The sequence below is a fragment of the Haliotis asinina genome, chromosome 16 (genome assembly GCF_037392515.1).
Source record: "Haliotis asinina isolate JCU_RB_2024 chromosome 16, JCU_Hal_asi_v2, whole genome shotgun sequence".
Classification (NCBI taxonomy): domain Eukaryota; kingdom Metazoa; phylum Mollusca; class Gastropoda; order Lepetellida; family Haliotidae; genus Haliotis; species Haliotis asinina.
The window spans coordinates 15,727,954-15,754,459 of record NC_090295.1 but is presented as its reverse complement, the minus strand read 5'-3'; the positions used below and the strand labels follow the sequence as shown (position 1 = coordinate 15,754,459).

Here is a 26,506-nt window from a genome sequence, read left to right as displayed (position 1 = left end):
ATCTGTGTGTGTGTGTGTGTGTGTGTGTGTGTGTGTGAGAGAGAGAGAGAGAGAGAGAGAGAGACAGATGCAGTACAAAGACGGTCTGCTTGGGTTTTGTTTCACGAAGTCATGTTATGATTATTATTATTACACGTTTTAAACTGCCTAACCCGGAGTAGAATAGGCTTTCAGCAACCTATGCTTGCCCTATAAGGCGACTGTGCTTGTCGTAAGAAACGACTGACGGGATCGGGTGGTCAGGCTCGCTGACTTGGTTGACACAGGTCATCGGTTCCCAATTGCCCAGATCGATGCTCATGTTGTTGGTCACTGGATTGTCTGGTCCAGACTCGATTATTTACAGACCGCCGCCATATAGCTGGAATATTGCTGTGTGCGGTGTAAAACTAAACTCACTCACTCACTTTAAACTGTCTTCTTAGATATGTTGCCCATTATACATATAACGCACTGAAAGGTCATCTCGGTCAGCGGCAGAGCGTGAAGATTCGGGCTAGAACCGGTCTTCTACACCGCTTGCGTTTCGTAAAAGGCACGACACCAGTGACCATATTTGCGTAGATTGATGTTCATGCTGTCAATCACTGGACTGTCAATCCTGATAGCGTTTTAAGAGCCAGAGACCACAGGACCAGCGTAAATTTCGCAAACTGTTCAACCTGGTCATAGGTGACATAGGCGTCCCAGACCCCGTTCCACAAACAAATCTTAATCTTCTGTCTTTGTTAAAGTATTGGATATACATGCACTTCCTATTAGGACTAAAGGACTTATGAGGGACCAGTTTTCCCTTGATACCCGGTTTAGTCGTTCATGCTCTCAACAAGGCGGAGGGGTAGTAGTTTGTCATGCCGAAGGTCCGGGTTCGACTCCGCATTTCTAGTGCCCCCCAACCGTGATATTGCTGGAATAATGGTGAAAGCGGCATCAAAGCTCACTCACTCACTCACTCACTCATGCTCTCAACGGCTGGTTTGCCTGCCCAAGACGTGATTTCTTACAGCCACCGTGATATTGCTGTTTACAGCGTAAACAACATTCACGCGCTCAGTCATCACCTCGACATGCGCACAGAGGAAGCGCTGACCTGTTTACGCATGCGCTCACATTTACGGCGGCACGCGACGGAACATTCTTGTTTCATCACGGACTGATGGCTTGCCTATGTCCAAACAGAAACATCCATCCAGATGGTTCATCTGTAAACACACACATGCGTCTGGCATGCGAAAAATACACAAACCCGAGAGTTCTGTTGTGGCAAATGGTTTAAAGGACATTGTATTCTTGAGCGAGTCTGCGACACCCATTGTAAAGTCTCGAACCTGTTAAATGTACCTATTAAGGATGGTGTAAATGGTTTTAGCACCGGGGATTGAAAAAATATACAGAACGACGTTTAAATGTGTTTATATCTGAGATATTTCTGTCCAGCATCTTCGGATGACGTAATGATGATTTACCTGTACTTGCATGAAGCCCGTAAAATTAACCGAGTTCGACAGGTAAGTGTTGTTAGTAGATGATATACTGGATGTACGTGTAACCGACATTTTTTTGTTAGCCGTGGTTCGAGACAAACAGAGTTGTAGCATCATTCTAAGTTTCAGGAGTCGTTATCTTCAGGTTATTTGGCGGTGGAACAGCCCGGTAGTTGAAACGTTCGCTCGTCACGTCTTATGACCAGGATTGATTCCTCACATGGGTACAGTGTGAGAAACCCACTGATGCTTGGCCCGCCGTGATTTTGCTGGAACATTGTTTCCCCACCTCGATCACTTTATCGTTAGGGTCATGTGAGCTTGTTGGATATGGCTGGGATGACTTGTTTGGATGATGTAAGCTCTTTCATCTAACCCGTTTCATGCTCTAAAATATGAATTATATATATGTTTTAGAAGTAGATCTACTTGTTCCTTACAACATAAAGATTTCGCATTGTGAGACCTTGTTTACTCGCATCACTGTGGACATATTTTGTGTTAGCCATTGTTCGAGATAAGCGAAGTTCAGTTACAACATGATCCTACTGATGTATTGTCACGACTGGTGTCCCCAGCGTGACAGTGTTGAAATATTTGTAGAAATGGCTCAAAATCCACTCACTCACTCACTTAACGTTAGTTTCAAGTGAGCACTTTAGTCTTGCTTTAGATGTTTAAATGTAAGCTCTTCCATCTATATCCCTGACACCCTTTCCAAGATTCCCTCAGAACATACTAGCTCAATCAATATTATATTTCCTTTCAACTGGTTCAAGACAAGTAAATGACAGTCTTAAAATTTCTTCACCACAAACACAAATGTAGCTTATCCATAACACCATAGGGTCGGTAATTACCCTTAAAGTCATGTGTATGTACATATCACACGACCTAAGGCACCCCGCCCATCTGTTCCCTTGGCATTTGCGTCTGCTCTGTGACATCTTCAGGCACCGTTCTCCGTAACACAATACAAGAAGGGAAGAGTTTAAACTCGCGGCTTGCCAGATGGCGGGAGATTTTTTTCCATATCCTGACCTCGCCACATTTACCGCAAAAATTTCAAATTCCTTCAGCCAAATGTTTCTGTTCTTTGGAGATGTTATAGATGAACTTGAGTAACACCACACCGTCTGGCTGCGCTGTTTGTTGTTAGGGCGAATTACGAACAGTTGGAGTTCTATACGCCGTTCAGCCTTCTAGTGTTCGTAAAGAATGCCAGGAACCTGACATTTGATGAGAGTATTATGATGATGATAGTGAGTCTATTAATCCCGATCTCATTGGAAGTCATAAACTACATGTGAGTGAGTTTAGTTTTACGCCGCTTTTAGCAATATTCCAGCAATATCACGGCGGGGAACACCAGAAAATGGGCTTCACACATTGTACCCATGTGGGGAATCGAACCCAGGTCTTCGGCGTGACTAGCGAACGTTTTAACCACTAGGCTACCCCTCGCCCCCATAAACTATATGTTAACACTTTAGGTATTATGGTTTTATTGTTGCTTTAAAATATTTCAGTCAGTTTAATCAGGTGTGTCTGCTTAATGTGAGAGGAAAGTTGATGGGGACACAGGTCATTGACGAGTACCACTTTTGTGAATGAGTTTAGTTTTACACCTCACTCGGCAATATTCCAGATAATCTAGTGATCAACACCATAAGCATCCATATACGCAGTTGGAATGTCAATCAAGTCAGCGAGCCCGACCTCCCTTTCCGTTAGTGGCCATTTACCCCGTGACAAGTATGGGTTACTGAAGATCAAACCCGGATCGTCACGGGTACCACTTAAGTAAGACCCACTAGAGTATTGTGCTCTGTTGAACAGAGATTCGAATATATGATCACAAGTTCCTGATCCGACTAAGGGACGGAACTCTGAAGTCAAAGACAACATGGCCACCAGCGCTGCATCTATCAACGCAGCACACAGCAACGTACACAGACTGAGAGATGAACTCAAACATATGTTTGCAGAGGTTTCACGCCTTTTCCTCGAAAAAACGTGCTTTTTTCCAGCTGAGAAACGTGAGGTTGTCATTACAAGTGTCCCAGGTTGCTAAACCACGTGACACTTAATTTTAAACCGTACTCATAAGAAAATATCATTTTAGTTGTTTCTTGAAAGAAATTATATGTCCCCCGTATTAATTCCAAGGAAAAGTAAAACAGTTGTTTTGGGCACAGTAGGGCGGAAGTAATGCCGATGTTACGTTAACTTTTCACTCACTCAATCTCCCGCGCATAGGACTCGGGGACATCGTGCAGGGGATCCTTTCACGAAGCAGCCCTTACTAAGGTTAACCTTAACACCCATTCTTTAACATTGCACTAAGGTTACCTTAGTGACTTACGATCACCTTAGTACTCGTGAATGTCCCGGGGTAGAAAGGGCCTTCTGCAACCCATGCTTGCCATAAAAGGCGACTATGCTTGTCGTAAGAGGCGACTAACGGGATCGGGTGGTCAGGCTCCCTGACATGGCTGACACATATCATCGGTTCCCAATTGCGCAGATGAATGCTGTTGAAGTTGTTGGTCACTGGATTGTCTGGTCCAGCTTCGATTATTCACAGACCGCCGCCATATAGCTGGAATAGTGCAGAGTTGTGGCGTAAAACTAAACTCACTCACTCAATGCGATCACCTTAGTGCTTTGTGAAAGGAGGCCCAGGACACCAGTAAAACTTAACCTGCTCGAGTGATGACAATAACGGTTTTGAGGGAAGACATAGGAGCACTTTGTTGTGCCTATATCAGCCCCTACATCTATGCTGTTCTGAGGGGCCCGGCCGTTTTGCATCCACAAACATTAATCTAACCTCAAAAATGTATATCAACCATATGGCGAATACTAGGTGGGGGGTCTTTTAAGGCCTTGAGCACCACATATGTGTAACCAATTAAATAGTTGTGTTTGGTTGGCCCAGTTCTGTATAAAATGAAGCCCGTGGAAAGCGATTAATAGTTACGTTTCTCCACTCTCTGCGCTTGGAATTGACATTTTGTTCTTGTAAATTATACGAGAACACACACGTGAACTTTGTAATAGGTGTGAGCCTTAAAACTGATTGCATCGTTGAAGACTTAGGGTCGCCAGATACAGTGTTCTATAATATTCCCAGTTCAGCCTTTCATCTATGAACCATTTCATTAGTTTTTGTCTTGACATATCCTGGTGTTAGCTTGAAATTTGAATGGACGTATTCTTGAAATTCCAGTTCACATTTCTCAGGATATAACCGAGTTTCTAGAAATTTCTTGTGGAACTGAATACCCCCAAAAGAACAAGTAAAAGAGAACAAAGAAAACAAAACATAAAAAACAACACCCCCTCACCCCTTAAACACACACACACACACACACACACACACACACACACAGAGAGAGAGAGAGAGAGAGAGAGAGAGAGAGTAAAACAACAACAAAACAAAAACCCTTCGCTTCTGTTGGTCAGACAAAAGGATGAATTAACTCTTAGTAGGTGTCCTCAGATCTTTGTTAGTAAGCAGACTTTAATTCAAGGTCTGAATTTAATACGTTTACTGAAAGAAATATTTTCTTATTTGCTGATTGGGTTCCAAGCCCAGCACATTTTCAGTGTCACCAGACAATAATTACATATAATCTTTTTGGCTTATCTAGCTAAGGACGACTTTGATGCTGAGTAAGTTCATTCGTAACCATCTGAAAGGGTTATCGTATGGCACAGGGCCATACACCTATGCATTATTACCAAAATTTTACAATCCACGCGGGAAGGTATTCTGTAATCTGTATAAGCTGTAACCCGGAGTAATGCTATCATCTGAACCCCAATTTCACCTTATGTGCCATTCCGTGACAGGTAATCTAGCTGGTCACGTCGAAGGATGCGATATGGGGAAAAGGAGTCTCCATAGATACCATTTGTTGAAGTTGACTCGAATAGATATGCGGATGTCCTCTTTACCTCAACAAACATTCAACAATCGAGTTGTCATCCTCAGCATCCCATTTCCTTTTGAGGTTACACTCCGTGGCTCCTTTCACGAACCTTTACTAAGGCTAAGCTGATGGTCCCCTTACTGCTTTGTGAAACGAGGCCCTAGTTAACACCCCTGAAAGTTTTGTTTGGACGACAGTAGCTCCAACTCATTGACCCGATAGCATAGAATATCATTCGCTCATGTATGTATTTTGATTTAACGGCTGTGTCGTCAGACTCATAACAAAGGCTTATGGGTCCAGGCTAGCTATTCTCGAAACGTTCGAAGCCCTACGAACTTCTTAAGCCAATTCTAAACACATTGGCTACGATCAAAGTTAAGAATCCTTAGGGGTACGAACATTTCGAGAATAAGGTCCCTGGTCAAAATAGAATATTAATTTTATGTACTGCACTGTACATTCATTTAAGCAGAGTGCTGTGTGTTACTACCGTTTACTTTCTAGTATATTTTTGGGTAGCCAGGGTAGCCAAGTGGTTATGGCATTTGCTTGTCACGTTGAAGAGCCGGATTCGATCCCCAATGGGTTCAGTGTATGGAGCCAATTTCTGGAGCGAACGCTTTAACTATTAATCTACTTAGTCGCCCCGCTTATGTGAGGAAGTCACACGGATATTATAAAGTTGGACAGTAGATTCTTCTGTGTGTTTTGCAAATACTACTTCACTGTCAGAAGACCCATATTCAATTACCTACGTTTTCTAAGCAAAGCGCAACCCTACCAGAAAACACCTCATAGTTAAGCGAAGGAGCTTTCAACATCCAGAATATGAATATCATGTCAGGCGTAATTTGTCTAAAAAACTTTTAGATTATGGAAGAGATGGTGATGTTGGAATCAATCATGAATAAGAGCTTGAAAGACGCAGTTAGTTTTTGGCTTGTACTATTAATCTTGATAAGGTACCATATGGCTATACCTTCAAAACCAAACACCGGAAACACAACACGTGTAAAAACGTACTACTACACAAAAATGAAACGGAACCTTCTCCCACGTGTCCTCGCCCTTACTCTCAAACCCTATCCCCAACCTGCTCTTTGGGCCTAATCACCAAACGGTAGATATGTTCCTGAAATAGTTCACCGTAATCGTGCTCGAGTGACCTTGACGATGACCTCTGACCTATCACCCAAGTGTGCATCTGGCAGATAGTGTATGTCTTGCAAACATTGTGAAGCATTGCGGCAGATGTGCCCAGTGCATGAAGCTCATCCCGAGGATAGAGCGTGGGAACGCGTAAACCGACACCTATCTTACCTATATCATTCAGTTGCCTATTAGTCCGTCAGAGCGAAGAAGCTACCTCTGTCTGTTCTTTGGCCGGAAGCACGCCAGCAGACGGTAACACCTCTGGTATGATATTGTAAAAACACTGATGGTTTATGTGAAAATAGACCTTATGGAATAATGCGAATTTGGAAATGTCACAAAAATACCAAATGTTCTGTTTGATCATTACTTCGTGAAAGTTATTTTGGTTGGGAAAAAATGATAATGTCCTCATCGCCCCATTATGTAAAGGTACATGTGCCTATAAAACAGTTCAATTGTTCAAAATGATGAATGAAAGCTTCCCACATCATAAAACCATCACGGAGGCCACCTCGAAGCGCCGAAATGTCTTTGTAAACAAAGTTTAGTGTTTCCTCCCAGGAGTTCCTGTAGACAGGGTTGTAACGATGCGTCGAACTATCGATGGCATGCATGCAACTGTTGAGTCTATGGTAAAAACGAAAACTATCGATGCATCGATATCTGTCGATAGTTTAGCAACTGTTGATGAATGCGTTTCAGGTTTTTTGTCAGTTATTAAAGGAGATTGAAGCTACTTCATCTTGTTTTTTTAATTATTATTTTATGTAAACTAGACATTCATTTGGGAAATGGCTTCAAATAGGACAATTCAAGGAGAGAAAAATCCTGTTGCATTAATATTGCAATAGGTGGTCGCAATTTACTATTGCTATCGCAGTAGTTGTTTCCCCCTCAAATAGCCACGTCTTGACATAAGGGACATTGAGGAGCAAAGTGGTTAAGGCGTTGGCTTTTCACGTTGAAGTCCTGGGCTCGATTCCCCATATGGTTTCACCACGTGAAGCCCATTTTGTGTCACTTGCTGTCTTGATTAATGAGCATAGCCTGGCGTTACAAACAACACACTGACAGTTAGACAGCTCTAGAAACTCCTGTCAATCACCCAAAGCGAAATGCAGCATGAAAGCTCACTCGCTGTCATTTCAGTCAGGCGTATCATCTATTAGCGTTGCAAATGTGAGAAATATTTGTACATTCCGATCTCCTTTGTGTTAGGAAAGGTTTCATCCATGTGGGGGAATTTTAGTTTGGTTCGAATCTTAATTGCGCCCCTAATGCCACATTTGGTCAAATGAACTGTTCTGACATTTTTCTGTAACTGCCATTGGCCACCGAGACATGGACATATTGCTCGAAGCTCTCCTTCATAAGGCTCTTTGGTGCCCAGATCAACATATTCAAAAAGATGCAGACATGTAAGCGTATTGGGCCCTATATATATAACTGCGGATACAGTTTTTCTTAAATGTGTTACTCTGCAAATAAAAACGGTGAATGGAAATAATTCGGGAAATCTCTTTTTTGACGTTTATAAGCCGAACATTTGTAATTTCTTTCAGATTTGACAGTTGATACTGTCGCACCGCCCTCTGTGGATGATGCATAATGGCAGAGAGCAACGAAAACTATCAGCGGAGCTACACTGCTCCAGATTTATATAGTTTCATGTTTGTTTTTATTCGACAAAACAAAGTGCTCTCTACGCGATAGATTGCTAATGCGTGTATGTACTGATACATGTTAAGATTCAGAGAACCTCTCTCCTGAAGTCGTATGTTGTGAAGAAACGATGCTGAAAGAAACATAAAACTCAAACGACCTTATCTCAACAGTGATGAAATTTTCAAGGGGAAACTATATGGATCGGCGTGGGTAAATTCATCTGCGGGCGTTCTCCATCGCCCAGACACGTCTTTGTGCCATTACCACACCGCCGAGTGTCGTATTTTGTCTTCAGATACGGGTTTCATTAAGTGTTAATTGGAACTGGGGTGCTCAACATAAATTACACTGCACTCATGTTGTGTTGGAGTGTGTTTGCTGCATGCTGTGTGTTCCCTTTACTAACACGTGTATTCTCCATTTGGTTTGTGAGTACGTGCAAAGAACAGATAGAAAAACATGAGTGACAATTTGTTGCAATTTCAACAATTTGGTCTATTTTGATTTCAGTGAGTGAGTGAGTTTAGTTTTACGCCGCACTCACCAATATTCCAGCTATATGGCGACGGTCTGTAAATAATCGAATCTGGACCAGACAATCCAGTGATCAACAACGTGAGCATCGATCTGCGCAAATGGGAACCGATGACATGTGTCAACCAAGTCAGCGAGCCTGACCACTCGATCCCTCTTACGACAAGCAAGCATTATTTTTATTTCAGTTTGGGCTGCGCAGTATAACTGGTATACCAGTATTTACCGGTTCAGACATGAAAACGCTACGTATTGCGACACCCTAATCGAAAACTGGTATTTTGACATGCACTCGGAAATTTTTGTGCATTTCCGTTTTAATCTTTGTATTGTTCTTTTCCTTGTTTATGCTAAAGATTATCTACATTTTTATTTTGTCATAATTGCATTTAATCGAGCATAGTGATTTGGTTGTGTTTATGCTTTATAAATCAAGTATTAACTCGATTAAAAGTATGTGTGCATGTGTGGATGTGTGTTAAGAAAGACTTCTTACATTATATTGCACTACATATCGCAATATATGCTCTCGCATCACAGTATATCGCAATATGAAAATTCTCTGCACCCCAAATTTCAGCCATCAGTCACTTTAGTTTTCACCTTTACCATTATTGTATGATAGTGGTGTGGATCACTATCAGACCGCAGTGAATTCTCTGTTCTTGGAGAGGAAGGGCGATGGGGGAGCCTAATCGTTAAAGCGTTCGTCGAAAACCCGGGTTCGATTCCCCACACGGGCACAGCGAGTGAAACCCATTTCTGATGTCCCGCGTCGTGATGTTGTTGGAGTATTGCTAAAGCGGTGTATAACGATACTCACTCGGAGTGAGGGCGTTTGGTGTCAGATTAGTACGAAAAGATGGTACTTACTGCTTGCCTGCCTGGCGAAAAATACCGGAGTCGGTATATGAGATAGATATCCACCATATAGGATCTCGATAATATTGAACGGTGTGGGCTGGTACGAGCCAAAAGACGGCCACCCCTAGTCAAAAATCCCATTTTGACTCCCTTCGCTGTCATTATTACTGTCAGCAGTAGCTACAGCACAACAGCCATGACCTTGACTGTTACCTACTGTCCTTGGTCATAAAGACTGCTCCATCATCACTACCAGAACTATCTCCTTCATCCAGATCCCCATCAGTATCAGTAGCGAGATCTTCCTGTTGGAGTTCCGGTCTAGGCCAGGCACCCTTGGAACATGCTGTTCCATTGCTGCAAATCCATACATCCGCATGATGATGATGATCATCACCATCAACAACAGTGTTGTCAACTTCGGATATCGCCTTGTTTTGGTTTCAGGTGAGAACTGAACCCATTCGGCGTGCATGTTGTAGGAACCTTTGGAAGCGTCCATAGTACGAGTATTCTCAGAGACAAGTCATCAGTCATCATCATATGACACCTACTGATATGATGCCTCTTGACTTAAACGTATATGCATTAGAGGCAAACATTGCTCGGAAACCAAATGTGTTTATATACAAAATCGCTGTAACGTTGAAAGGCAAATATTTCTTTGCCTCGGGTTTCAGGTAAACACAACCGGGTCACGTAATGAGCCAGAAGGAAGGAGCTTGTTAAACTAGCTTACAGATCAACAGATCCTGCATTTCCTATTCTGTTTATAGGTTTATCTTTCTAGAATGTCATAAGCACACGTTTCCAAATAAACTCGCACGTGCGCAAATACTGCTATCGAATAAGCCAAGCTGTGACGCTTCGGGATGAGGGACCACGTGAACGAGCACGATAACTTCAGAGTTTGTTTTTATTTGGCCTCTTCCTGGGTTTTTATCTGTGTTTTGATGTGGATATCTTTTAATAAACACTAGTCGATTCATGCATCAATAAAAGACGCATTGAGATATTCCATTTTACGTTCGTCGTTTTCGTTATCGACATCCACGTCTCGCGAGCATATATTCCGGAACCCTTGATGGAGAGACTGACTTCATTCACGGAGACTGCACGTGTTTGTTTACTGTGTTGATGGGAGCACTACATTGGATGTTACAGTATAAACTCGACTGATTTAATGCTAATGCACCCTCCGCTAAATGTTGTAAATAGTAAATGTTTAAAGTCTTCGAATATTTAGGGTTTCCACAACCACTCAGGGTTGAGTTCTTGCTTATAATATACAGCCATTGCTAAATGTAATTGTGAATGTTTAGAAGTGTACAGCGTTGAATATTACCTCGGAAACTCGGGACTGATTTATTGCTGATGCACCTATTCCTAAACATTGTAATAGAGAATGTTTAAAGATGCACAGCGGTGAATATTAGCACATTATCTCAAGACTTATTGCTAATTCCCCAATTGCTAAACGACAACTATAGGTTACTGGCACCTCTACACATCTTTGGTATTTGGCAAGCTGATTATTTCCACGATGAAGAATATCGTCAGTTCCTCATGCTGAAATAGTGTCTCTTTGCTGCTGTAGGATCTACTTGTGCTCGGGAATTATCATCTTATCACCAGATGCAGAGATTCATTTGATGAGAATTCTTATAGAAATCATGCGTATAGTTCTGGTAGGGGCATCTGACAGGGCTAAATTCGCAGTGCTGAGTTGCATCCCTTAGACGAAAAAGAATTCGGAGGTAATTAATTCGAATAACCGATTCTTTCTCCGATTATGATCCTTGGCTTGTCAGCCGCATTCCAGAACTTTTCCGAACACAAACTCGTACGTTTCTTCATAATACGGTGACGGGGTAGAAAAGGCCTTCAGCAACCCATGCTTGCCATAAAAGGCGGCTATGCTTGTTGTAAGTGGCAACTAACGGGATCAGGTGGCCAGGCTCGCTGACTTGTCATCGGTTCCCAATTGCGCAGATCAATGCTAATGTTGTTGATAACTGGGTTGTCTGGTCCAGACTCGATTGATTACAGACCGCCGCCATATAACTGGAATATTGCTGAGTGCGGCGTAAAGCTAAACTCACTCACTCTACGGCGTCTGTGGTTGAAGATACTTGATAGTGATGAGCACTGTGGACATAAGCTCAGTCGAAATTAGTGACCCATGTTGTAGGCAGGAATACCGCCCCGTCGTGTTGAACTTCATCCTGAAATATATAGATGTTCGTGGATATTGGGTTTCATATGGGAATCTTTCTAACCGCACGCGGCAGTGTCTGGGATTTTCCCTTTCTAGTCTGTGTTAAGGGGGCAAAATAAGGGTTTTGTCTGTATCGGTGTTGTACGGACCCCCGGTTCTTATCGTATGTTCTTGTCATGTTCTGGTCGTTTAAGTTCAAATCTTTATTCAGTATAAAAGGCCTCTGGTGCAGAGTACAAGTCCTGATGCCACTGTCATCAATAAGCAAATTCGAAACAAATGCATCGGCACAAACATATCTAGGTGACACTTTACATTCAGTTTGGAAAATATCAAACAGCAACAGATATCTACAAACATTAATCCTATCTGTGTTCAAGAATCACATCTCCATTCTTGCTTTTTGTTGTTGTTCCAAGAATGGTGATGTGCCTCAGTTGCTGGCGATGCATAGTCCGTTTTTGTATTGTATTGTATTGTATTGTATTGTTCTGCTAAGCGACCTACCTTCTTAAAATCCTGGTTCTGTGATTTTAAACCTTTTCTAACCGTCCTTTCTCAACAGGTTTTTTTTATAATTTAAATGTATTTATCATGTAATTGAAACTTGGTTTAGCCACAATACAACTTAAATACTGACGGAGTGACATTAACATTTGACTCAATCACTCGATCAAGACAATTGCAATGGACCAGTCTAAGTATATTGTGACATATGTGATATACAGCTAAATCTGTTTCGGCTGATGTAATCCACAAGCTATCATTACAACTTGTGAGAATATCACAAGAGGGGGTGTTAATATGATGGAGGAACATTCTGACACTTTGCAGGTCATTTTGATAGTCTTGTCGAATTGGGTGTAAGTTTGTTCCAAAACAACAATAAGTCCACGGGGTGAACCGGTTTTTCAGTTGCCATTCCATGTGTATATATAATGTAAGCAACAAAAAAGCCTTATCAGTTGATAGGCGTTACCATGACAACTGTTAACAATGATCAACAGTCACTGGAAACGCCAGGGTATAAACCAGTATAAACAAAAAGGGCGTGGTCAGACGGGATCAGAGAGTCGGAGGAAACTGTTTTTGCGGTTCCCACCGACTCCGTGTTTTTTCAAATGATCGGAACCTTGACTTCAATAGCGAAACCCTTCTTTGATAATGGTCTGATACGTAACAGCGTGGATCAAAATATCCCCAACATGTGCCGCTTGGGCCTGTCGGTGTCACTTCAAAAAGTAAGGGGGAAGACATGGTAATCACTGTAACCTTCAAACATTCGGCATAACGACCGGTGTCTTTCAATAACTTGAAATTCAGTTTTCCCCTTGCACAGTAGTATAAATTTATGGTTGTTGTTCAGACCTCCCACGGCTGAATATGAACTTAGGTATTCAGTCACAGTCACATTTTGTAAGAGGGGTCTCTACTTAAAATAAGCTGTACGTACTCGGTCAACTGGTGGTACTATCCTGTGGCTGGAAGGACACCTGGTTATATGAGGTTAAATTACCCTTGTATATATCTAGTTATACGAGTTGTTTGACTTTAATTAGTCTTGTATACAGTTTTTTTATATGAGATGACATTAGTCTTTGTTTACAACGAGTTATATGAGATGACATAAGCTGTGTTTACAGCTAGTTTTATGAGATGACATTAGTCTTGTTTTCAGCTAGTTATATGAGATGACATTAGCATTGTTTACAGCTAGTTTTATGAGATGACATTAGCCTTGTTTACAGCTAGATGTATTAGATGACATAAGTCATGTTTACAGCAAGTCATATGAGAGGACATTAGCCTTGTTCACAGCTAGTTATATGAGCTGACATTAGTCATGTTTTCAGCAAGTCGTATGAGATGACATTAGTCTTGTTTTCAGCAAGTCGTATGAGATGACATTAGTCTTGTCTACAGCTAGTTATAGGGGATGACATTAGTCTTGTTTTCAGCAAGTCATATCAGGTGACATTAGTCTTGTCTACAGCAAGTCATATGAGATGACATTAGTCTTGTCTACAGCTAGTTATAGGGGATGACATTAGTCTTGTTTTCAGCAAGTCATATCAGGTGACATTAGTCTTGTCTACAGCAAGTCATATGAGATGACATTAGTCTTGTCTACAGCTAGTTATAGGGGATGACATTAGTCTTGTTTTCAGCAAGTCATATCAGGTGACATTAGTCTTGTCTACAGCAAGTCATATGAGATGACATTAGTCTTGTCTACAGCTAGTTATAGGGGATGACATTAGTCTTGTTTTCAGCAAGTCATATCAGATGACATTAGTCATGTTTTCAGCAAGTCGTATGAGATGACATTAGTCTTGTCTACAGCTAGTTATAGGGGATGACATTAGTCTTGTTTTCAGCAAGTCATATCAGGTGACATTAGTCTTGTCTACAGCAAGTCATATGAGATGACATTAGTCTTGTCTACAGCTAGTTATAGGAGATGACATTAGTCTTGTTTTCAGCAAATCATATCAGGTGACATTAGTCTTGTCTACAGCAAGTCATATGAGATGACATTAGTCTTGTCTACAGCTAGTTATAGGAGAGGACATTAGTCATGTTTTCAGCAAATCATATGAGATGACATTAGGCTTGTTTTCAGCTAGTTAAATGAGATGACAATCTAAGGTCCCTGACAAGATCTTAACCTTTCAAAGTAGAAAATCCAAAGATAGTTATGTGAAGTCTGAGATTAGTTTGATAGACAAAAATAAATTCTAAGGAGTGGCAATCCTGCAAAAACATATATCAGGTTACAGCATAACCGAAGGTTTGTTTGATCTGTGACACCTCACACGGCAACGTTCCAGTTTAATAGGACGGCGATTTGTAAATATTCGAGTCTTGGCCAGACAATCTATTGATGCTAGTGATTGAAACCATGAGCGTCGACCTACGCAATCGAGATACAATGACATACATCACTCAAGTCAACGACTGACCATCCGATGTCAGTAGTCGCCTCTTACGACAAGCATGTGTTGCTGACGACCAATTCCAACCCGGATCTGCTGCTTGTGTAGTGGATGCCGATGTGCTATGCGTCGATGTGCATGGTGTGATTTTTAAATGAGATTGATTGGGCATTGGTGGCTTAGTAGGGTTGGTTTACATTTTACCTCGTCAGCAGGGATAATCGACGTTCATTGTGTCGATCACTGGAATTTCTGGTCCATTCGATTATTTGCAGACCGATTTCAAGCATCGGTTGTTGAATATAAATTCTAAACAGGATCTTCACGGGTTCATAACTGCCGAAGATTGTATTTTGCACGCTGTTTCACTGTTATGAGGCAATTAAGGGCATTCAAGTAATTTCAAACTTTTGAGACGGGAAGCCATTGCGTGCATTGCCTGAGTGTTTCTGTGCTGAACATGTGAACGTTCAACAGGTGGGGCGAGTTATAGAGCATCTCATGCACCCAATCCACGCTGTCAGGAGATAGCGACCTAGACGCGCACCACCTTGACCTAACGGGGCCAAAGGGTAAAATCTCACGCGCACAGGAACAAGGTCATCGAGAATTATTTGGGATTGCCAGCTATCTTAGTTGATGAGCATCCATTTTAGTCATCCACATAGATAAATCAGCACCTATATCGACCTTATCGCCATTATCATTTACAGAACTCCTCAATAATGATAAAAGAAGTGTGACGGATTCAAGGTGTGGGGAACGTTCTGACGGTTATCGTTTTGGGTGGTCAGTAATGTCTGATGGCAGCTTCTTGGTAAACAATTGCGCGTTGCCTTCTTTAACAATATGAAAATGAACAGATGATGACATCGCTATGATGTTTAAGGGCTCGTTTGGTATCGACATCCCTGCACTGTCGTCAAGATTATTGTGGTTCCTTGAGCAGTTCTTGTTCCGTATGATATAGACGTGCACAAGATTCTAAGGTATAAAAATAATAGGTTAACATGATAATTCTTTAACAGAAATAAGAAACCGGGGTTCTTAGATGTACTGTCCAGACTTGCCTGTGCGAAGGATAGAATTCCCATACAACCATACTACACAAGTGAGTAAAGACCTCCTCGTGGCCTGCGTGTATTACATGTTGCACATTCCATATGGTAAATAATAGAACAGTTCAGGTAAAAACATTCTTATAAAACAAATGAATAAATATTCGTTTCCAGTGAATGCGAAAAATGGATTTAACGCGTTAAGAGATACCGAGTGGATGCTAACAGGCCTTGTAGTCAAGAATGGAGGATAGCAGGTCATCGGACAGTGATAGCTACAGGCAGATCCGGACGGTAGATGTAAGGGTGTACCTGAAAGTTTTTTTCATGACCATTCCAGCTCTAGTGAAAACGGGTAGAAATGAACTGTGCACCCCCACCACACCTCGCACCCTTCTCAAAAAGCTGTATCCGCCCCTGGATTGTATGTGACATGTTAAGAACTCCTCGTTTGTCTGACCGAGTGTTGATTATTTACAGGTTGCCGTTGTATATCAGTTTTTCTAAAGCCGTAACCAAAACGTGTTTGACAGAAAATTACTTACTATTTATATTTGTCTTATTTTAATGTATTTACGGGATTATTCCTTATCGAGTCACGCTCCCCTTTGCATTATTACAAACCTCTATTATTGCAGGGTCCTATTCATCATACCCTTTACCGGAATGGCCGGTGGTCAGGCATAGCATCCTGCCTGATTGCATATTACCTTAGTGCATGACTATTTACTGGGTTATTCTTTTTTTCCTTTATATCACCACAAACATCTATTATTGCAGGGTCTTCTTCGCCATCGCCTTCACTGGAATGGCTGTTGGTCAGGCGTCTTCTTTCCTGCCAGACTACACCAAGGCTAGGCTCTCTGCTGGGCTTATCTTCAAACTACTGGACTACGTCCCCTTCATTGACATCTACAGCAACAAGGGCATCGTGCAGGTGAGACACAGACTGTTACTTCATATGCACTCACCTTAGCTTCCAGTTGATGCAATAAAAGACTTGTTATCACGTACGACCCGCCTGAAATCGCTAACTTAAACATCGAGGAGAACAGCTTCCAGAGAACGGAAGCAATTGCTCCGTACATCGAAAACTGTCGCACGCGGTGGTGTCGGTATTTGCCGAACAGGTTGAAAGTTCGTGCTGGGATATTCGTAAAGAAAGCTGCAAGGTACATAGCTCTATACCGGCTAGTTCGGTCAGAAGAGGACGAGAGTGTCAATGTAATACAACGTTTCTTTAATTCATTCGAACTTTTCAGTTTAATACTGTAATGTAAATACGTATTTGGTTTGGAAGGAGGGCTGATAAAGTATTATTGAGATTTCATTATTTATTTTCTAGAGAAAATTTAATGCTTAGCTGAACTCCGTCTGAATATTTATCTCTACATGTGTATGTAATAAGGTCCGTAAACCAGTTTTTCCCATCTTCTCCCTAGTTGACGTCTGATGACGTCAGGAGCTACCGAATGTGTTCGTTGGATTATATTTTCTTGTACTGTAAGTCAGGTGGACAGCGACGTGCATCGAGATGTGTTCTAATCCATAATATAGCGGAAGTAATTGTGACTGCTGTGTTTGTTTGCCCAACACTCAGCAATTTTCCAGCTGTATGGCTGCGGTCTGTAAATAATTGAGTCTGAACCAGACAATCCAGTGATCGATATCATGAGCATCAATATAGGCATTTAGGGAACAATGGCATGTGTCAACCAAGTCAGTCTGGCCACCGATCCCGTTAGTCGCCTCTTACAACAAAAACAGATTCCTGAAAACGAATCCTACGCAGAATCTTCACGTAAATATTTATGATATTTGGAATGCTCTGATTTGTGCAAATATATGTTATGTGCGTATGTGGTTTTAGTGACATTGGTCAGGTTGGGACTTGACATGAAACTCACAGCGGGAATAGTCCTTCATAATATCGATCACTGATTTCTCAGACCCAGTCACGATTATTCGCACACTGACTTTCGTTCCATATTAAAGAGTTTAGTTTAGTTTAAACCCGGTTTTAGTAACATTCCAGCAATATCGCGACGGGGGACACATTATACCCATGTAGGGAATAGAACCCGGTCTTCAGCGTGAGGAGCGAAGGCTATTACCACTGAACTACCCCCGCCCCTCCATATCGAAGAAGACGTAGTAAATACAGACTGTTGGATTTGTTTCCAGAGTGATGTGAAAGGCGACATCACGTTGAAGGACGTCCAGTTCCACTACCCCATGAGGCCAGATGTGCAAGTGTTGAAGGGACTCAACATCAATATCAAGCCCGGAAACACTGCAGCGTTGGTCGGAGTCAGCGGATGCGGGAAGAGCACAGTTGTGTCCCTTCTCCAGAGATATTACGACACAACCGGCGGGGAAATTGTAAGAATCACTTCTGGCCAAACGTTTTCTTCATGTTTCGTTTGTTTGTCGACAAATGAGATACATCCAATATCAAATATATTTCCTCAACATTCCCCAGTCGTTATCATCGGACGACGACGGCTCAGATGAGTGAGTGAGTTTGGTTTTACGCCGCACTTAGCAATATTTCAGCAATATCACGTTGGTGGACATCAGAAATGGGATTCACACCTTGTACCCATGTCGGGACTAAAATTCCAGGTGTTCTCCACTTGGAGAACGGACACCGCCGTGTCCGATGATGATGCTTATGATGATGATGTTAATTAATGGACAGTTCATCATGTATCCGTTCATATTTATTAACATCTGCAATGTGTCAGCCATATTGAGATGATGATGTTTTTGTGACGTGTTGTAACATGGCCGGGGGAGATACGAGAGGGCATGGATGACTCACGACACGTACAGACTCAACAGAATTAATGAAAGCATTTTGTTTAATGGAGCGGCAGATAGCCATACAATTTATGCAGCGACATACGTGCAATATTATATTGATGTTTCACTTTACTGTATATTATAAACTTATGTTTCAGATGATCGACGGCACAAATATACGCGAGTTTAATCTCGCGACGCTGAGGTCATTTATCAGTGTCGTCAGCCAGGAACCGATTCTGTTTGACTGCAGTATTCGGGAAAACATCGCATATGGCCTTGAGCGTGATGTCAGCATGGCTGAAGTCATCGAGGTTACTAGGACAGCCAATATCCACGAGTTTATTTCTAACCTACCCCAGGTACAACGCCTAAGATACTTGATGATTAACAGCTGAACATCGTAACGTGAGACGTGTGTTTTCTGATCTTTTCCCAATTATCCACTTAGTCTTTAGCAGGTTGTTGCATGGCCAAGCTGTAACATCGGGAACAGGGTATCTGTCAGTAATTACTTTATAGCTTACAATGTGTTATATTACAACTCTAAACGTATCAGGTGAGACTATTGACAGTGCGATTTAACTGATGTATGACTGAAATCAATGCCTTGGCTCAGCGTCAATTGTTCGAATATCGTATATACTACCTATCAAAAGTCTAGACTCACTAGTGTAGATGTAGCCATGTGCACTTACTTCAGTCAACTGTTCTAAACTATATTTTGCAAAATATTCCATACTGTTTGAAGTTACTGTTAGCACCTGAACACAAACTCGCATCATTGAAAAGATTATTGTCATGAGTTCAATAAATGATGAAACTCAGTGATAATTGGTGAATTCTTAAGAAAACCTTTCACCAAAACGCACCTGTTCACATGCAAGATATTTGCACATACTTTTCAGCAATTTGATGCATGATCCTCGTGCACTTTATCTACATATGGCTTGTAGTTGGTTTCCTCCAGTTATTGGAGAATTTGATCTTCGATGTAACCACATGTATGTATACAGATACATACATACATACATACATACATACATACATACATACATACATACATAGATACATACATACATACATACATAGATACATACATACATACATACATACATACATACATACATACATACATAGATACATACATACATACATACATACATACATACATACATACATACATACATACATACATACATACCTTATTGTGAGTGCTTGACGTGAATCTAAACTTTTGATGGGCAGTATATTTTTTACATATAATGGAAGTAATCAAGAAAAGTGCATGATTCCTGTGTCCTATGTGTCTTGAATTCTACAACTGATGTGTTTTCTCAATGTTCTTCAATGATCCTTGTTATGACTGATGTCTCCAGGGGTACGAGACGGCTGTTGGGGAGAAAGGCACCCAGCTGTCTGGAGGTCAGAAACAGCGAGTCGCCATCGCCCGGGCACTTGTTCGCAATCCGCGCATCCTCCTCCTGGATGAGGCAACATCCGCCTTGGACACTGAGAGTGAACAGGTCATCATCTATTGAACTGAGCCTTAATAACGTTAATTTTAATAGACGGCCATGACGGAAGTGGTTCATTCATGCACGGGCATTTCAGACAGAACGATCCGATACTTGTAAATATATGTGTGGAAATATTTGGGATAGAATCTGAAATTGCTAATAGAGCTATGTATTTCATAAATCAACGCCTTATGGGTGAAATGCTCAATGTGCCGTTGTACATGACATCCTCAACTCGTACATTAACACAGACTTTCAACTGGCGTAGCGTTAAGGTGATCGTAATATAGACTTGCGATTGGCATAGCGCTAAGGAGAGAGTACCTCCCTTAGTTTAACACAGACTTACGACTTGAGTTGCGCTAAGATGATCGCAGCTCCTATGCCTTGACATAGACGTTCGGCTGACGTAGCGCAAAGGTACCTTAACATAGACATAGACTCCCATAACAGCGGCATACAAGAAAATAGTCAGCCCAGTGAACGAGTTGGGGATCATGCAGCTTTTGAGGACGATGCAGACCATAGACTTTTGTCTGTATTGTGCTGATAGATCAGTGAAAACATAATCAGGGACTCGATTCGATACGTTTCTACAATTTCCTTCGTTGTATCACGCATTCGGTTATTTCATCCGATTATTAGGCATCGACTTTGTCTTTAACACCTAGATTTACAACAAAAAATAACTAAACAGATTAATAAGTAAAACAAACAAACAAAATGTGATTTTTTAATTAAAACAGCTTACATTATGTGACAATAAGGTTTTATTCCAAAATTCTTTACATTGACAAGTGCCATTCACTGATAAAAATATATCGCGTGTTTAGCGGACAGGACAAGACATCGTATGTCACATATTGGACATACAGTTTGTATCGTAACCAACAGAAAAGAATCGGCTATTTAATATTATATACAATTAGTATCCCGCAATGATAGCGAATGTTTTCGTGAGGCGTGTTAATGGTGCTGTTTACGACAACAGATTGATGTCATATAAAACTTGACTTTAACTGCATTCGGCTGAAACAGTACCACCACCCCTAAAACACACCGCAACTCCACACACATGTATGTGCTGTACAATCTAAACTTGTTCATTTTATTAAAACCTGTTTTTGTTTTCGAGGATACATTTGAAGACGTGGGTGAATACGTCACTATAAAAACGGGCTTACGGTAGCAATTGTTTCAGAAACAAATATCAATTATAATCGAGAATGGATAGGTTCCCAGTGAGTATTTTCTGTCGGATACCTCACAGAGTTGTCGCCCTTGTTTCAGATTGTGCAGTCAGCTTTAGACAACGCACGCGAGGGAAGGACTTGTCTCGTCATTGCACACCGACTTTCCACAATACAAAACGCTGATGTCATTTTCATGATTGAAAACGGATCCATCATCGAACAAGGATCCCATCTTGAACTATTAGCAAAGAAAGGTGCATACTCGACCTTGGTAGAAGGCCAGCAGTTCAACAAGTCTTGAAGAAATGTATATTCTAGAAAACTAGGACATTATTTACTGTTAGATTGTGAAGAAAATATGAGAAAACAGATGACATTATATTTACAGTTGTTCATTTTCTAATGATTTGAAGTAACTGAGTCATAAAAAAACACTTTTTATATTGTTCAAATGATTTTATATGTTTGTCATTTCCACTGAAAATTGTGATAAAACCTGTTTCTTGTATCTTGATACTGTATTTCCAATCAACTTATGATTGATTTGTTCTTTGTGATATGAAGTGTTGAATATATTTTATCTGATATTTTGTGTTGCGCTTCTATTTTTGTGACATGACATTGTTTCAAACATTCTTGAATTGCAACATCCATTAAGATTCACAAATATTGCATAATATGGTTTTTAGATGTCCCTCTGTTCCTAAATCTAAATTTGCATGAATGCAAAAACACTGTTCAGTTGGTATGGTTTTGTACAGGTTTCAGCAATATTCCTGCATTATTACTGCAAGGACACCATTAATAGGATCCACTTATTTTACCCATGTGCTGTAACGAACCTGGGTCTACAGTCTACCCCACCACCCTCGAGAAAATCTTTTAAGACACGAAGCCAAAGGGGAGAAGATATGAATGAGTTAACCTATTACTCAAAATCTTCACTTCTGAGCAATGTCAATAAATTGTTTCAAAGCACAGCTTTATATACAGAACTACTAATGTTTAGATTTGATGCTATTTAATATACATTCTTGTGGCCGTCAGAATGTCATAGTTTGCTTGTAAATAGACATGTTCTTCTGAAACAGAATACATTTTGTCTTGTCCTCATAATCAGATAGTTTTGATATATGTATATATGTTTCTATTGACAATAAATCTTATCTACTGTGAACAATTTGGGGTATTCTGTTAATATATCTAGTAAATAGCCATGGGTATTTAACGCAAGGAAAGAAAAACAAATATCAAGAACGTTTAGCCCTACTACACACCTAGATTTGTTTACCATTTGTAGGTTTTCAATATTTTAGTATATATCTTTTTCCCTAAGTCATGTGTCCTTCTCTGTAGTTACATAGTCAGGGATTCCAGTACAGTAATTAAACTATGCCACCTTGTCACTGGACAACAAAGGAAAAGATCAGTGTTGTGTGATTTGTGTGTTGATTTTAATTGTCAGAAATATATTACAACACGTATCATTTGTCAAGTGTATTGCAGTATATTGGTATTGTAATACGGTGATGTCATAGTTCATCTAGGTAGTTAGGTAGTTATGGCAACATTTCACACATATCTTGACATCATTGTTTTCAGATCTCCTGTCTCAGCTAACCTGGGTCTAAGCAACCACAAATGAATGAGTGAGTTTAGTTTTATGCCGCTTTTGGCAATACTCCAGGAGTATCACACCTGGGGGACATCAGAAATGAGCTTCACACTAACACTATACTCATGAGAGGAATCGAACCCGAGCCTTTGGTGTGATGAGTGAACACTATAACCACTAAGCTACCCCACAGCCCCTAAACCCAAATGAAGTGGAGCACTAGCACTACTATTTCAGTGTGGAACCCTCAATTATGAGGGTCCAGCTGTGCTCACATGGCTTCTCGCGCATCTTTTTTTCCCAAAACTGATTTTCCAGCGCAACACTTGTTTGCATCTGATACAGTCTCAGTTTTGTCACACTAAAAACTACAAAAACACACAATGAAAATGGTATATGCATTTATTCAGTAATGAAGCTATGAAATTTTCAAGTAGCAGCTAAAACAGCATTTACCTACAGGAGCATTTCTTTCATTTATGTTAATTTCTAACATAATAAAAATTTACATATTCCGTAATAATTCAGATAATCAAGAACCAATACATACATTGTCCCATGTGAGACTGGGCATTGAAGAGGTCACACAATATTTTGATGCAAGAAGGGAAGACTTCAATCTCAAAAATATTGTTAACTGAATTCAGAAGCCACTGCACTGGTTGGGCCTGGTTAGAAAATTCACCTGGCGTGATCAAAGGTTAGCTTCTGCATGTCTTCACAGAGATAAATTGCAATAAAAGACCTGATTTTAATGAGATTGGGAAGATTTTTGAAGGGAGAATGAAATGTTGCAGAGAGTGAAGAACTTTTATGAATCTTTAATAGGACCGATTCTGGGGAATTCTTCAGAATTGTGGCAATAACTCTGAAGTGAAAACTCATGAATCAAGCCCAATGGAATCAACCAGTCATTGTGATGGCGCAAATTGTTCGAATCAGGAAATGCAGACATGCTCAGAATCCTTACAATCATCAATGAGAAATATTCTTTCAGGGGTGAATACAGCTTTCTGAGAAAGAGGGGTTACAATTTGAAAAAAAGGGTGGGTGAACATCACATTTTCACCCGTGTTTCATGTAACAAATTGGTTTGCCATTGAAAGGTCAAAAAACTGAAAGGTATTACTTTGAGGTTCATAACATTAGGAATTGAACTGGTACATTTAGTCAGTTTAGGGATGCTCTTATTTAGGGTTTTCCGAAACAAGAGTACATGTTAATCGTCTGCATGAATTGTCAAACAGACTAACAGAACATATTATATTCTCATTTATGATAAATCCTGTAACATGGTTGGTCGGTATTCATGTAAGAAAGATAAAGAACACATGTTGGCCGAGTGGTGCCATCAGACAAGATATGCCAAGTAAGTATGTGGTTATACTGACATCAGACTATCTGATCTTATTATTGTCTCAGCAGGGTATGCGGTAGCAGTTATGTTTCTGTTACAGGTATAAGGTGTAATACTGTCGTTCTTGAAGACAAAATGTTAACTTAAACAGTTATATACGTTCATCTGTATCACTCAGATGCTTCCATCATGAGTATAGCCAAGTACTACCACATGGAGAACATGGAATCTTTTTCCTCAGTCATTAAATAGAATAAATTGAAAATTTTCTGTGCAAGATGCAAAATGCTGTGATTTGAATGTAAATATGTGACTTCTTTATGTTCTGCTTAAAATTACAAAAAAAAGAAACAATTCCAATGGAATGATGGCTTGAACTTCAAATAATTCTTCAATATTCCTTACTCCTTCTCAACACCAATTATCTCCCTTGACCAACCAATGTGCAAAAAGCTCGTTGGCACTGAAATCATAGCTCCTGTTTTCTACCATTGAATATTTACAAAATAAGGTGCAGTATAAACAAAGTGTTATTTTAAGTATACCAGACTGAACCTTGTACCTAGTTTGGGCTCTCAAGTGTTTATCTAAAACTTGCACATTGTAATGGCAGACAGTACTTAGTACCTGTATTTATATTTCCAAAAATATTTTGCAACAGTAAAATATTGCACTTTAGAAGACCTACAATGATTAAATAATAAATATGTTGTTTTTCTATACAAATTACACCATAGTATCTTACACCACTTTTTACGTAAATTTCTTTCTCTGAAACTGTACTTGGCACACTTTAAATCTTTCAAAAATAAATAAAGAATTAACAAACTGATCATACATGAAAGCATAATTCACAATTAACAGCAAACATTTTATGCACAATTAACTGCATACATCTTATGCACAATTTTCAAACATAAAAATCTTTGTACAGAAAGAAAAACTTATCAAATTTCATTTACAGAAAGAACACAATTGCACCCTCTTCAAAAGCCAAGATTTATGAAAGTTGAGAAAACCTTATGAATGGTTATTTTGTCTGTGGCAAGTGTGTCGAAGTGTGTCGAAGTGAGAGTCCCAGTGTGGACCAGGTCAGGGTTAGATTTGTCACACATACACTGAAAGACACCTCTATCACTGAGCTTGTGGCCTCTTCGACAATGCAGCCATCAAATCGTTCTTTAATGCCTCCTGTTGTCCCTGGTCTGGAATTGGCATAATAGATCGAACACCATTCACAATGTCCCTTGTTTTTCCGAAATATATTTCATTCAATGTGTTTCTAATCTTGTTCTCCATATCCTGGAAAAAACAAAAATGGCAAATGAGTCGAAGTGACTGAACGTGATTCAAAGAAAATCAAGAAAATCAAAGAGTTGAACAGCATCAAGGAATGGGTTTGAGGGTAGCTTTGTGGTGAAAGTGTTTTCTCATCATGCCAAAGATGTGGGTTCGATTCCCGACATGGGTACAATGTGTGAAGCCAATTTCTGGTGTTCCCTGCCATGATATTGCTGGAATATTGTTACAAGCAGCGTAAAACTATACGCTCTAATCCAAGGAATGGAACATCAGTATATTTACAGACAAAATGAATATAAAAGTGGCATAAAATGCTGGCGTGTTCTTACTGGTGACATTAAATTGAGTCAGGTGCCAGATAACACAATTTTTCATTCTCATTTGGATTACTGAATCAGAAACAAATGCAGAGGCAAAATACATCGTAAATTATATTGTAAGCCCACCTCGACTAATCTACCAATGTTGACAATATGTGGTGACGATTCGCTAACCGAGGCGTCTTGTTCTACCTGAAACAGAAGGACGCATTTCATGTAATTACACATAATTCCAAATGTCAAAAATTGGTACTCATCATATGTAATTTATTTCTGGTATTTGACTGATTATGCCTTTGGGGTCATGATACGATACGTACCTGCCTGGTGAGGCTTCCACCAAGATTCATGGTCCCTGAGGTCTCCTTATTCGTTTGTAGCCACAACATCACAGTGGATGTCAGTTTATAATGGGCACTTTTTCCACTGGATTTTTCCTGGAACAAGAACACATGCAAATGTATGTATACACTGTAGAGTACTGACAATAGCACTGCAATGAATACACTATGAAGTGAATACAATATTTTTATGACTGT

General features: G+C 40.3%; 2 protein-coding genes across 5 annotated transcripts in view; one reads left to right on the top strand and one right to left on the bottom strand.

The window, feature by feature from the left end:
• LOC137267912 (ATP-dependent translocase ABCB1-like) overlaps positions 1-22,791 on the top strand; it is a 168,631-nt gene extending 145,840 nt beyond the window's left edge. For 2 of the 3 annotated variants that reach the window (XM_067802355.1, XM_067802356.1), the window contains exons 24-28: positions 16,636-16,792; positions 18,040-18,237; positions 18,819-19,022; positions 20,040-20,186; positions 21,471-22,555. In XM_067802355.1, the coding sequence (XP_067658456.1) occupies positions 16,636-16,792; positions 18,040-18,237; positions 18,819-19,022; positions 20,040-20,186; positions 21,471-21,674 (910 nt within the window). In that variant the 3' untranslated portion in view covers positions 21,675-22,555. Of the gene's footprint in view, positions 1-16,635; positions 16,793-18,039; positions 18,238-18,818; positions 19,023-20,039; positions 20,187-21,470 lie in introns of all 3 variants that reach the window. The other variant, XM_067802354.1, reaches the window with a different exon arrangement.
• Positions 22,792-23,372: 581 nt separating this feature from the next.
• Positions 23,373-26,506, bottom strand: part of LOC137267918 (F-actin-capping protein subunit beta) — a 384,252-nt gene continuing 381,118 nt past the window's right edge. For both annotated transcript variants that reach the window (XM_067802369.1, XM_067802368.1), the window contains exons 6-8: positions 26,288-26,404; positions 26,094-26,159; positions 23,373-25,647 (exon numbers count right to left, since the gene is read on the bottom strand). In XM_067802369.1, the coding sequence (XP_067658470.1) occupies positions 25,480-25,647; positions 26,094-26,159; positions 26,288-26,404 (351 nt within the window). In that variant the 3' untranslated portion in view covers positions 23,373-25,479. The remainder of the gene's footprint in view (positions 25,648-26,093; positions 26,160-26,287; positions 26,405-26,506) is intronic.